This window comes from Equus quagga, chromosome 5 (assembly GCF_021613505.1).
Source record: "Equus quagga isolate Etosha38 chromosome 5, UCLA_HA_Equagga_1.0, whole genome shotgun sequence".
Lineage (NCBI taxonomy): Eukaryota > Metazoa > Chordata > Mammalia > Perissodactyla > Equidae > Equus > Equus quagga.
In genome coordinates this window covers 29775444-29789124 of record NC_060271.1, presented here as the reverse complement: position 1 = coordinate 29789124, position 13681 = coordinate 29775444, and the positions used below count along the sequence as shown (strand labels likewise).

Here is a 13681-nt window from a genome sequence, read left to right as displayed (position 1 = left end):
CCCCCGCTCTCGGGGGCGCGGGCAGCCCCAGCCCCTGCACGCTCGGAGCGCCTGCTCTCGTCGCCTCGCCCGCCCCGGGGCCAAGCAAAGTTGTGGACGTGTCCTGACAGCCGAGCCCAGGCTGACCCGCCGGCCCCGCCACCTCCTCGCCCCCTGAGCCGGCCGCCTGCTTCTGAGGCTGAAACTTTGGGCCGAGGGGGGCTCGGCGTGGGGCCCAGGCCTGCGGGCGCCCCTCCGCGCCGACAGCCCGGGCGCCGCGGACGGCATGTGACAGTCCCGGCGGCAGCCGCACGCGGGAAGGCGCGGGCCCCGCGGGCTCCGGCCGCGGCGAGGAGCGGCTGCGCGGCGGCCGGGGGAAGGCTGCAGCGCGCGGCCGACCCTTGCGGGCCCGGGCCCCGAGCCGTGCCGCCCAGGCTCGCCCGGGCCCCGCCGAGGCTGCTGCGCCCCCGCCGCAGCGCTGGGGGACCCACTCTGAACTCTCTGAACTTCGGGGGCAGTCCCCGGGGCGGCAAAACTCTCAGGGACCCCCGGCCCGGGTGGCGCCCCTCGACCACCTCCCCTGGCCGAGCCCCCTGCTGCCAAGTGCCTGGACGCCGAGGGCTTCGGGGCCCGGCCGGAGCTGACTGTCCCCAGCCCCGCGCCAGGCCACGATGCTCATGAGGAAAGTGCCCGGCTTCGTCCCGGCCTCCCCGTGGGGGCTGCGGCTGCCGCAGAAGTTCCTCTTCCTTCTCTTCCTCTCGGGCCTCATCACCCTGTGCTTTGGGGCCCTCTTCCTGCTGCCCAAGTCCTCTCGCCTCAAGCGCCTCTTCCTGGCCCCTCGGACCCCGCAGCCCGGCCTGGAAGTAATGGCCGAAGCCGCCAGCCAACCTCTGGCCCACGAGCAGGAGTCGCCTCCCAACCCGGCCCCCGCTGCGCCGGCCCCCGGCGAGGACGACCCCAGCAGCCAAGCCACTACCCGCCGCAGGAAAGGGTGGCTGCGGCGCACCCACCCCACCGGGCCCCGGGAGGAGGCCACGGCGGCCCGGAGCAGCGGCGTCGCGGCCCTCAGACCCCAGGAGAAGAGCATCCCGTTCAGCTTTGACTTCAGTGCGTTCCGGAGCCGGCTCCGCCACCCGGTCCTGGGGACTAGGGGCGACGAGAGTAAGGAGCCCCAGAACGTAGTTCGAACTCAGCGGGAGAAAGTCAAGGAGGTAAGGACTCTCTTCCCCCCCAGAAATAAAGATCCCTTGTGCTTCCATCCGTTTCCCCTGGCCCCAGGCGCTCCGCGGCCCTGGTCTGCTTGAGGCTCTCCAGGCACACTGCACCCTCCCCTCTCCTCCCGAACTTCCCACCTTCAGTCCTCTCTGGCACTCTCCCTGGCTGGGTTCAGTTAATCATCCCCACCCCTGACAGATGGAAGCTGACCCACTGGACCAACTGTCCCCCACCCCAAGACTCTGGTCTATCCAGTCCAGCCCAGCCTAGGGGGCTCCACGCCCTCTCTTTGTGGAGTTGCCAAGTGAGAGTGGAGTTCAGGTTGGTTAGTGGACACCTTCTCTTCCTGCATGGGGCCAAGGGCCGCATTCTTTCTCACTGTGTCCTTAAGTCCTGACTTCCCCCAAACCCCTGTGGGATCTGCTACCCTGGAAGTCCAGGATTTGGGGGGTATTGGGTGTCCTGCAGGTATTTTGTAATCTAGCCAGCTACCTGCAAACCAGAGGATGTTGTGTGTGCTTGCTAACTGCTTCTAGTGAGCTTTTGGAGCAACTGTACATAATTGCATAATGCAGGAAGGAATGATCAATAAGGCGGTGGTAACGGTACAGAAGCTCTGAGGTTATTGGCTTAATGAAGCAGGTCTTGGACTTGTTCCCTGTAGGGATTGTACCAAGGAGGGGTTTAGAAGGATCACTTGGAGTCTTAGTCTTAGTTTAAGAAGCCGAAAGCGAACGCAGCCTCACCATGGCTTGAAGGCTGTTGCCAAGCCTCGGCTGGTGCTAAAGATTCTGCTCCACTCCTGTTAGAGCTGCCTGTGGGAGGCTTGTGCCCCCCAATGCAGAGGGGGCTGTAGTGACACCCCCAGGCCACAAGGGGGCTGTGGGCGCACGGTGGGCCGGGGTCTCCTAGAAGGGAGAGGATGCTCCTCCTCCCGTGGGCCCAGGAGAGAGCTGCTTCTGTCTGGACTTCTTGGTCTGCTGCAAAGGAGTCAGCAGGTGTGCCCTGATTTCCAGGGGGAGCACGCAGCGAGGGTCCAGTCCTGCCCTGTCCAGACCTGCTCAGGGCCACTGGAGAGCTTAGCTGTCCCTCCTTGTCCGGACCGCCCTCCCTCCCAGTGCCCACCTCTTCCCAACTTGTGTCTGCTGTTACTCAGCCCTTCTACGCTAAGCCCTGTTTGGAGTCTATCTTAACTCGCAATCACAGGACATTTGGTGACGTCAAGATAGGAAGCCACAAAGATGAGTCCTTATTTTGTGTGTGTGCGTGGGCTCTCAGCTTCCAAAGTCTTGTTGAAATCTCAGAAGTTAATTGAAGGCTGGAACTTGCAGTGGCTGAGGAAGGGTCGTCATTTCTCCCCTTTTGGTTAAGGAACTGTGTTGTTGGCTGCTCACCGGGACCCCCTGCAGCTCCCTTTCTCACAGCCGCCTCTGAACACATTAGCTCTCTCTGCGCTTTCAGTCACCACCAGTGAAATTACGTATAAACTGCATGCGTGTGGTTTCTCGGGGGACGTCCAGAGCTGCCATCCGATTTTCAACAAGATCTCCCAAAAGATGAAGAAGTGACTACTGTCTTCTTCAAAAGAGGCGCTCTCTGCGTTTATAACTGGTTGTGTAACCCATTTCTGAAAGCCTGGGGTCAGGAGCCCTGGTAGGAAGGGTGGGCTGGCCAGTGGGGAACGTGGTTCTGCCCCTCTGTACAAAGACAGCCTCCCTTGCTGGCAGCAGCTGCGGGCGGTGACTTGCTGCAGCTGCTGGAGGGTGCTGGGAGGTGTGGAGACTGCTTTGCAGGTGGGTGTAAAATAACAGGATGGGCAGAGGTCCATGTGGGTTGCCAGCTGTCTGGATCTTTCTGTCTGGCGTCTCCGTGCACCCCTGGTAGTAGCTGGAGGCCTGCTTGCATGCATCTGCGGTTGGTATTCCGTGAGCGCTCTCTTACTGTCTTGAAGACCTTAAGCTCCTCGGAAGGGAGGGGCTGGACTGTGTACCTAGTAGGTTTTGAAGCCTATTGTCTCTTCAGGCTTCTTGAGTTTGGAACTACCACCCCCCCCCCCCCCCCCCCCCCACCACCCCACAAACAACCTGAAAAACGTGGGGCAGAGTTTTTGGTTCAGCTGCTAACACAGAGTTACCTTCCTGGTGTCCTGCCTGGTGAGGAACGCGTATGCCTACTGCCGGAGGACGTCTTTATTTCCTTCTCATTTAAATTTCTATCTGTGCCCTGCCCACGGGTAGAGCATTTTAGAAAGTCGCCTGTTTTCATAAAAGGGACTCTTGCTTTCCTCTCTGGCTTGTTTGTTTCCAGACGTGGATTGATTAGACCCCCAGGAGCAGACAGGGAGCTAGCATCAGATAAAAAGGGCTCTGTTCTTATAAGATGAGGTTTTTAAAGTGGAAGTAAACATCAAGAGAGGCTCAGAGAGGGTGACAGATGGGAGTTAATGAAGACTGGCCCCCCGGGCTCTAGATCAACTAAGCATATTTATGATCATTCTGGTTTGAGAGAGAGACATGGGCACGAGGCCTGTGCTGATAAGATGGCTGAAGCTGCACGTTCTGGGTGTGCATGCATCAGGAAATGGTCTGTCACTAGAACCAACTATTTCTCCTCACTTTGCAGTTTTTGGAACGTTGGAGGAGGCAGTGTGGTGGAAAGGGGAGACCCAGAGAACATGGGTTCTAGTCTCACCCAACCGTCCACTGTCTGACTCTGGGCGAGCCACCTCCTCCCCTTCCTGGACCTGGTTTTTCCTTCTGTGATGTGGGGTGAGGGAGGGGAGAATTGGCTGGTCACATACACTCTTGCTTCCAGACCTGGCCCCTAAGTGGACTGCCGGTCTGGCCAGGGACTCCATCGCAGTTGGGCTCTTTCCAGCTCTGTTTTCAACATGTTTCAGTTCCATGAAGTCAGGGGCGATGATGTGTTGTTGACGATGGTGGTGTTTTCGCTCTTGTATCCCTTAGCACCTAGTCAAGACTAGGTATTCCTACAGTTGATTAAGTTAATCTTTCCTCTCACCCAAATTGAATTAGAAATGGGACTAGACAGCGACAGATCCTCAGCTTGGGACCATGAAGAGTGAAAGGGTTGATGAGAATGTCAACAGCTTGCTAGCAGCCTTCCCTTTCAGATCCGACCGTGATATAGGAACTGATCGTTATAATTATTACGGGGGACCTTGGCCATAGGGGGGCCTCTTCCAGATTCAAGTTCAACAGACTTTTCTCACTCAAGATAAGGTTTGGGAGTGAATAGCTTGGACATCCCAATGAAAGGATTCAAATTCTCCTGGGTCCTATTAGTGAAGGTTGGTTGCTGATCTGGGGAACCTCAGTTGTCCCCTCCAGTGAAGGGGGATTTTGTTAAAGAGAATGGGGCATTCTGGGGCGGTGAGAACATAGCACTGGAGCGGGGCTGCCCCTGGTCTGTATGAAGAACATGGGTTGAATTTCATCCCCATCCCCTCTGCCCATTGCCCTGTGTGCCACTCTAAGTGGCAGTCCCGCTAAGAATCCACCCTGGGCTCCAGTCCTAGCCATGCCATCAATTCTGAACTCAGGGGAGAATTCCCATTTATCACTGGGCCTCAGTGTTCACGGTACAACAAAGAGACTGGCATTTAGGGCGCTCTTCTCTCTCCCTCACTCCCACCTGTTTACTGTTCTGTTTATGGGGCTGCCCAAGCACCTAGAATAGGGTCTGACACCCAGTTAGAGCTCAGATACTTGAATGAATGGCTCCAGTAAAGATCGACCAGCAGTTCAGTTGCTGATGGCAGAGGCTTGGTCTTCTTCCTGAGGGTGCCTGGAATTCTAAGGGTCTCAGAATCGGGGCCACAGCAAGGTTTGGGAGCTCAGCAGTTCTGTGACCCAAGAGGCCTTTTACAAGCTGCAGTGTTTTTCCAAGTGCAAATCTAACTTGAAGGGAGTGGGGAGGGGGCAGCCGTGAGTAAATTCTTTCCTGCTTGGATGGCAGGCACCTGGAGATGCCCGAATCGCCCTGGAGTGCCTGCAGCTTGGCAAGGAGTGCCCTGGCTCTTGCCCTCCGTGCCTGCTGCATTAGGCCGCCAGGGTATTGCTGCTTATGATATGTGGCCGTGTCTGAATAAGTCATCTTGGCCAATGATCTTTGCTCCCCGTTAGTGGGCTCGTTCGTTAGTCATGTGTGATTTCTCTGTATATCTGATTTATCGCCGCCAGTGCCAGGCACAGGTTGGAAAATTAAAAGGCTTTGTGTTCTTTGTAGCGTGTGAATCTGAGCCTAGGAGATGTTCAAAATAATTAATATTAGGAACAACTCAGATTTAAATAGCTTTCCTTCGAAGAGCTCTGTTTAAAGTTGCAAATCTATTGAAGATCTCTTTTCCCTCCCCGTCCTTCAGTTTCACTCTGTCCTGCTCTGTGATACATTTAATATAGATAGGAAGGCTGGCCTATAATAACTGGATGGGTCCTTTGGGAGACCCTTATATCCTAAGCCCGGCCACACGCCTCGTCCTTCTTCCTTAGAACTGAGTAGACAAGTAGAGTAAAGCTTAGAGTTTGTCCCTCCAGGTGTACAACTCACCCACAGGCTGGGTGGATCTGTGCTTTCATTGTGAGTTGTACCAGCATTTGGGGGCATTAGGTACAGGCATCCCAGGAGCAATTGCTTCTCAGGCCTCCCATCCTTAGCTCTGTCTTTAGTGTTAGGTCTGGAAACAAACAGTACCATGACTTTGAAAAGTCAGCTGCTTGTTTCACACTGTCATTAGCGGGGGGGTTAAGAATATAGATTCCCCTGCGGTTTTTAGAGTGACTGATTTACATCCGAGCTCCAAAAATGCCTTTTCTCTAGCTTTCCCCGAAGACTGATCCGTTACTCCACCAAAAATAAATATTGTGATATATATCAGGCATACTTTGCTCAAAGGGACTTACATCTTTTCTCTTATCGAAAAAAATAAATCAGGCTCACAAATTGGAAAGCCCTGTGCAGGGAAGCTGGCTGGTAATCCAGGTGGGCAGCAGCCTTCTGGGGACCGCCTCTGGCTTGGGGAAGGCACCTGCCTCTGCATCCCAAGTTGCGTTTGCGCTAAAGGAGGTGGTGGGAGTTTTAGGAAATTCTCTCCTGCTGTGCTTTCATCGGCCAGGTCAGGAAAGCCTTAGCAAGGGAGTGATGGACAGGATTCCGGAGAGTAGTGGCCTCGGGTGAATTCGTGGGTCTTTATTACATTTCTGTAAAAGAGGGGCCATGCACGGAGCAGAGATGAGTTTCATGAACCAAGGATTATTATTCCAGTTCTGTGCACCTGCAGTCCAAAAAGACCAGGCTCATTCAAACAATAAGCCCTGATTCTTGATTTCCCATTACTCCAGGGCCAAGGTCTTACGTACAAGCGTTTGCGTAATTTGGGGAAAAGAAACAACAGACTTTCATAGCCCTGTATTCTCATGGCAGGTGATGGTAGGAAAGAAATTGGAGACTCCTCAAAGAATTCTGAGGACCCAGGGCCTAAGTCCCCCTCCTCCTTCACCCCCTTCGGCTCTGGGGGTTAATAGCTGAGGCGCATAGTTTGGGTTCTCTTAAGTGCGGAGTTGTGGCTAAGATGGCTGTAGGTCAGGCCTGCTTTTTGGTGTCTCCACCCCCGAAGAGAACAGAAACCTCAGAGAGCACAGCTGCAAGAGCCTGAGTGTGGTGGCCCAGTTGTAGGTGTTTTCTCTCCTGAGAAGGCTGTTTTCTAACATTTGGGTTGAGAGCTCCCCAAACTCAGCAGGCAGGTGGTCAGAACAGCTTTTACTCAAAAGGGGAGGTCTGAGTACATCTCTTAACTCTGAATTTTCATCAGTTAAAGGCTCAGACCTGGGCAGTTGTCCATCTGTTTTAGTTCAGTAGCACTAGTGGTAACTTTTCTAGAAGAAATTTGGGTGTATGGGTTAGCATCCTCCTTAATGGATGAGCAACAATTGTGCTTGTATCTGGCATGCTCTGGGAGTCAGCTGCTCCACAGGCGAACCTTCCAGGCAAACAGTTTTCACTAAATAGCAGCCATTGTCAGAGACTGAATAGTAGGAAATAATTCTCCCCTCCTTCAACCTCTGCCGGCACTTGGTGAGCACCATAAAATGCCCTGTGCCAGACAGCGAGGGCCCAGAGGGCCTGCGGAGGTGTGTAGATAAGACTGGTGGCCTCTCAGGACCTGTGCTTTGTATTCTCTTCTTGTTTTTTCACAACCACCCTGAGAGGCAGGTACTGTCTATTTAAGTCTAATTTACATATGGCAAAACGCACAAAACAGAAAATCATGTAAACCATACCTGTCAAGACAATGGAACATTTCCATGACCCCAGAAAGTTCCCTCTGCTCCTTTCAGTCAATGCCCCATCGTCCACCCCAACCACTGTTTCTGTTTGTCACCAGGAATTCGTTTTGCCAGTTCTAAAGCTTCAGATAAATGGAGGGGCACGACACACGCCCTTCTGTGCAAGGCATCTTTCACCCAGGAGGATGTTTTTGAAATTCGTCCACATCGTGTGTGTCAGTACTTCATTCCTTTGTTATTGCTGAGATGCATTTCATTGTGTGACTGTGCCACAGTTTGTTTATCCGTTCACCTGTTGTTGAACCTTTTGGTTGTTTCCCGTGTTTGGGTATTATGAATAAAGCTGCTATGAATGTTTTACTTACAGGTCTTTGTGTGGGCATGTTTTCAGTTCATTTGTGTAAATATCTAGGAGTATAATTGCTGGCTCACAGAGTAGATATGTGTTTAACTTTATAAGAAACTGGAAGCACTTTACCCAAGTAGATAAGACCATTTTATACTCCCACCAGCAATGTGTGAGAGTTCTGTATCTTTGCTAGCACTTGTTATTGTCCACCTTTTGAAGTTTAGCCATCCTATGTGATGTGTAGTGATATTTCATTGTGGTTTTAATTTTTGTTTCTCTAACTATTGATATCGAACATCTTTTCATGTGTTTATTTGCCATTTCTATATCTTTCTTTTAACTGTCCAAAACTTTTTTTAATTTAAAAAATTGGCTTTTTTATCATCTTACTGAATTCTAGAAATTCTTTATATATTCTAGATAAAAGTCCTCTGTCATATATATGTATATATAAAATAAGTATTTGCTCTCAGTCTATGGTTTGTCTTTTCATTTTCTTTTTCTTTTTTTTTTTGAGGAAGAGTAGCCCTGAGCTAACATCTGCTGCCAATCCTTCCTTTTTTTTTTTTTTTTTTTTTGCTGAGGAAGATTGACCCTGACCTAACATCCGTGTCCATCTTCCTCTACTTTATATGTGGGACGCCAGCCACAGCCTACCTTGACAGGCGATGCATAGATCTGCACCTGGGATCTGAACTGGTGAACCCCAGGCTGTGAAAGCGGAATGTGCAAACTTAACCGCTGTGCCACCCATCCGGCCCCCGGTCTTTTCATTTGCTGAATGGTGTTGTTCAAAGAGCAGAAGTTTTAAATTTTGATGAAGTCCAGTGTATCAATATTTTCTTTTATGATTAGTGCCTTCTGTGTCTATTTTTAAAAAAATCTTTTCCTACCCCAAGGTCATGAAGATAGTCTCCTTTTCATTCTAGAAACTTTATTGTTTTAGTTTTTCCATTTAGGTCTCTCATCTACTTCAAATTAATTCTTGTATATGGTATGAGGTAGGGGTTGAGGTTCCTTATTTCCCATTTAGATGTCCACTTGTTTAGCACTATTGGTTGAAAACAAAATTTGATCAAAATTTCCTTTCCCTATTGAATTGCTTTGATGTCATGTTAGATTAATTGACCATATATATGTGGCTCTGTTTCTGGACTCTTCTGTGTTATTGATTTCTCTTTATGTCAGTTCACACTGTCTTGATGCTGCAGCTGTATAATAACTCTTCCGTCTCTGGACTTCTCTTTCAGTGTCGCTTTGGCTGTTAGAGGCCCTTTGCATTTCTGCATATGTCTGAGAACAAGCTTGTCAGTTTCTAAGAAAAATCCTGCTGGGGTTTTGATTTGGTCTGAGTCGAATCTATAAATCATAAATCAACTGGGGAGAATTGATATCTTAACGATATTGGGTCTATGATCCGTGAATGTGGCATCTCTTTCCATTTATTTAGATTTTCTTTAATCTCCTGAACATGTTTTATAGTTTTCAATGTGGAGGGCTTAAAAATCCTTTATTAACTGTATCTCTAAGTACTTTATATTTTTTGTGCTGTTGTAAACGGTATTCTTTAAATGTTTATTTTCCAGGCATTTGTTGCAAGTATGTAGAAATACAAGATTTTTTTATGTACTGATTTTGTATCCTGTGACTTTATTGTCTTTTGGTAGATTCCTTAGGCTCTGTTATGTATACAGTTGTGTTGTCTATGAGTCAAGGCAGTTTTCCTTCTTCCTTTCCAGTGTTTGTTCCTTTTTCCTGCTACATTGCAGTGGCTGAGACTTCACCTCAATTTTAAATAGAAGTGGTCAGAACTGACATCTTTGCCTTGTTCTTGATCTCAAGGGAAAAGCATTCAGTCTGTCACCATTAGGTATAGGTTTTGGTAGATGCCTTTTATCAGGTTGAGGAAGTTTCCTTCTATTCCTAGTTTGCAGAGAGTTTTTATCAGGAATGGGATTGAATTTTGTCCAATACTTTTTCTGCATCTATGGAGATGATCATATGGTTTTCCTCTTTAATTCTGTTAATATGGTGAATCATATTGATTTTAAAAGAATGTTAAACTAGCATTTGATTTTCTAATATTTTGTTAGGAATTTTTGCATCTATGCTTATGAGGGACATTGGTCTATAGTTTTCTTATAAAGCCTTTGTTTGGTTTTTGATACAGCATTATGTTGGCCTCATAAAATGAACTTAAAACTATTCTATTCTCTCTATTTTCTGAAAAAATTTGTAGAACACTTATCTTAAATGCTTGATAGAAATCACCGCTAAAGCTATCTAGGTCTAGAGAATTTTTTTTGGTGTGTGATGTTTTAAATTATTAATTCAATTACTTTAACAGATGTAGGGCTATTCAGAATTTCTATTTCTTGTGTCAGTTTTGTCGATTTCACTTCCAAGTAATTTGTCTATTTCATTCGAGGTGTAGAATTTATTGGAATAAAATCGTTCCTAAGATTCTCATTTTCTTTTTAATGTTTGTAGGATCTGAGTGGCGTTCCCTCTTTTATTCCTGATATTGGTAATTGGTTTCTCTGTTTAAGTCTTAAATAGTTTACTTAGTAGTTTATCAATTTTACTGATCTTTTCTAAGAACCAACTTTTGATCTTTTGTTTAATATCTATTTAAAAATTTTATTGACTTTCACTCTTTGTTTCCTTCCTTCTGCTTATTTTGGGTTTAATTCACTTCCTCTTTCTAACTTCTTTATCTAGTCTGACAGTCTGCCTGTGTCTACTTACCCTCTCTAATCTTCATTCTGCATGTGTTGTAAACTTCACAGTACATTGGTATTATTTTTTATTTAAATAGCCAGTTTTCTTAAAGAAATTAATAAACTAGAGTCTTTTAATTCACCCATGTACTTACCACTTAGAGTGTTCTTCGTGCCTTCTTGTATGTCTGATCTTCTGTCTGGTGTCATTTTTCCCTTCGGCCTGAAAAACTCCTCTTCACATTTCTTGTCGTGCAAGGCTGCTGGTGACAAATTCTTGTAGCTTTTCTTTATCTGAAAATGTCTCTCTTTTGCCTTCATTTTAAAAGGATATTTTTGCTGGAAATAGAATTTTAAGTTGACTTTTTCTTTCTTTCTGTACATGAGAGACTCATTGTCCTGTAGTTTGCATTGTTTCTGATGAGAGGTCAAATATATTCCCTTGCATATAACGTCTTTCCCTCCCTTTGGATGCTATTAAGATTTTCTCTTTATCTTCAGTTTTCAGCAATTTGCCTATGCTAGGCCTCGGTGTGGATGTCATTGTTTATCCTTCTTGAGGTTTGTTGAGTTCTTGCTTCTGTGGGTTGATTATTTTTTCATCAAGCTTGGAAAAACTTTGGCCCATATTTCTTCAATATTTTTTCTGTCCCAATCTATCTCCTTTTCTTTTAGAATTCTGGTTACATATGGACTCAGTTGCTTGATATTTTCCCAGAGGTCACTGAGACTCTGTTCATTTTCTTTTCACTCTTTCTTTCTCTGCTTTGGTGTGGATAATTTATATTAACCTATCTTCAAATTCACTGAACTTTTCTTCTGTAGTGTCCAATCTGTTGTTAAGCCCACCCAGTGAATTTTTTTATTCCAGGTGTTTTTTTACTTCTAGAATTTCCACTCGGACCTTTGTCATTGTTTTTGTTTCTCCAACATTCCCATCTGTTCGCTCATTGTTTCCATATTTTCCTTTAAATCTGAAGGCATATTTATAATAGCTTTTCATAGTCTTTGCTTGCTGTTTCCAACCTCTCTGTCATCACTGGGTCTGTCCCTATTGACTGTTTTATCTCCTGGTTGTGGGTCACATTTTCCTACATCTTTGTGTGTCTACTCATTTTTTAAATTCTATGCCAAATATTGTGAATGTTACTTTTCTGAAATTCTAGACTCATCTGCTTTTAAGCAGCTTTTCTCCAATTCTTCTGTTAGACTGTCAGCTGTCTCTTCTCATAGCTGTCAGGATACCTGCCTCCGGCTGCTTTATCTTCTCCTCTTCCTAGTTTGCTATTTTCTAACCTGCAGTCGGCTAGGAAACCAGTCAGTCTAACTTGTTAGCACTAAATGTAAAGTACAAATGAGCAGACTTTGAGTAGATCTCCAAAGACCCCTGATTCAAGTGTACAAACTTTAATGTGCGTATTTTAGAGTAGTTTAGATGTTTAAAGATTCTTAGTTATTTTTGGTAATTGGTATTGGGTACATGAAATATAATTTTGTGTTGAAACTGTATCCTGAATAGAGACTACAGTTCTCAAAAGGGCTTCTAATTTCTGGTTGATGTCATCTTAAATTATTGGTGCATTTTTTCCTCATCTGCTTTTAGGTGTTAAGAGTAAATATTTGTTCGTATCTGTGATGTTCCAGCAGCTGCTATTAGTGTGACTTTCTTCTTAAAATTTTTTAACCTGTCAAATATTTTCTCTGGCCTCCTTGCCTTAAGTCTAATGACTACTTTTTAAAACTTGGTTTATAAATCCCCACAATGAAAACAAAAAGACTGTGTAGGCCAAATTGCTGAATTACTGATCAGAAGGCAGCTAAATATACATGGCTGAAGGATTTCCAAGCTGTGTTCTGTAAAATCTGGTCTCTTATCTCCCTTCATTTGAGAAAGTTCAGTATGAAGGAAATGTATCTTATTGCAAAGGCTACCTTTAATTTAATTCATCTCATTTAGGGTATTCAAGGGTGTTGAATAAAAGTTCTAAATCTCTTAAATCCTTCTCCCCCATTTTCACTTCTGGAATGAAATTTTCGGAGGTTAAACCTAAACCTTGCCAGGTAAATGCTGGTCTCCTGGGAAGACATTTTGGCACCTTTTTTGTTTTTCTGTACCTGTGTTCTTGACCTAAAGCAGTAAATCTTCCTCCTTTCCAGCTCTCCCAGAAGCCATTCTCCATGTCTGTCACATACCCTACAGAGCCCTGGAATGGTCCTGTTTTTTAATTATAAGAATCAATGGGAAAAGACGACTTTAGTTTCTTGCTTTCAGAACTGGACCTTTTAGAGAACACCTATCAAATATAATCAATTTTGCTGCTTTGGAGTGTAAGGAAACCCTTTATAGAGAAAGTTCATGTTTTGACAGAAAAATAGCAGCTCAGTCTAGAGACATCTCTACCGGTTTATGCGTAGGCCTCTTGGGTGTGTAATTATGTAAGGGGCAGAGACTTCACGCTGATGTACTCTCAGAGGTGGTGGGGTAGCACAGCCTCCCTTGTAATCATGCTCAGAGGTCTACCTCTGGTTATTGATCCTTGAGTAGCTAAGATTGGTACCAGAGTGGCGTCCATCCAGATGGGGCCGAGGGAGGCAAACAGCATTAGATGCTCCCTGAGATTAGGCACTGGATTAGATTAAAGCATAATGAGACTCTGTGCTCTGAGTAAAGTGCTCTTAAACTTGGCACCAGTGGAAGCAAAATTCCAGTTTGTCAGCCGTAGAATTTGAAGTCTTCTTGCATGTGAGGAAAGGAGTTTCTGACTCTCTGGCCTCTGTACCAACCATTGTTTAAATCCTCCGGGGAGAATCCCCAGGGGGTCTGCTTTGGAGGGAGTCAGGGCTGGGCTGGGCTGAGGCCAACCCCTTGTGGCTAGATCAGACCAAAAATTCCTTGTGTGTGTGGTATTCCTAATAGAGCCCTGGCAGCCCGTTAGGAGTTTAGCTGATGCCCACAACAGCCTTGTGGCAGACAGGGCATGGACTATAATCCCATTTTGTAGCGGAGAGAGTGAAGACCTTGAAAAGGCAGTGACCAACTCCTGGCCCCACCAGTTTCCATTGTGACGCACTGACTCAAACCTCCTCTCCTGACTCTTAGGTTGACTTTCTTT

At 46.7% G+C, this 13681-nt stretch overlaps 1 protein-coding gene across 1 annotated transcript in view; it reads left to right on the top strand.

The window, feature by feature from the left end:
* Nucleotides 1–506: 506 nt before the first annotated feature.
* The window catches only part of MAN1C1 (mannosidase alpha class 1C member 1), a 131128-nt gene continuing 117953 nt past the window's right edge, over nucleotides 507–13681 (top strand). The window contains exon 1 of the mRNA XM_046662252.1: nucleotides 507–1190. Within this exon, the coding sequence (XP_046518208.1) occupies nucleotides 651–1190 (540 nt within the window). The 5' untranslated portion in view covers nucleotides 507–650. The remainder of the gene's footprint in view (nucleotides 1191–13681) is intronic.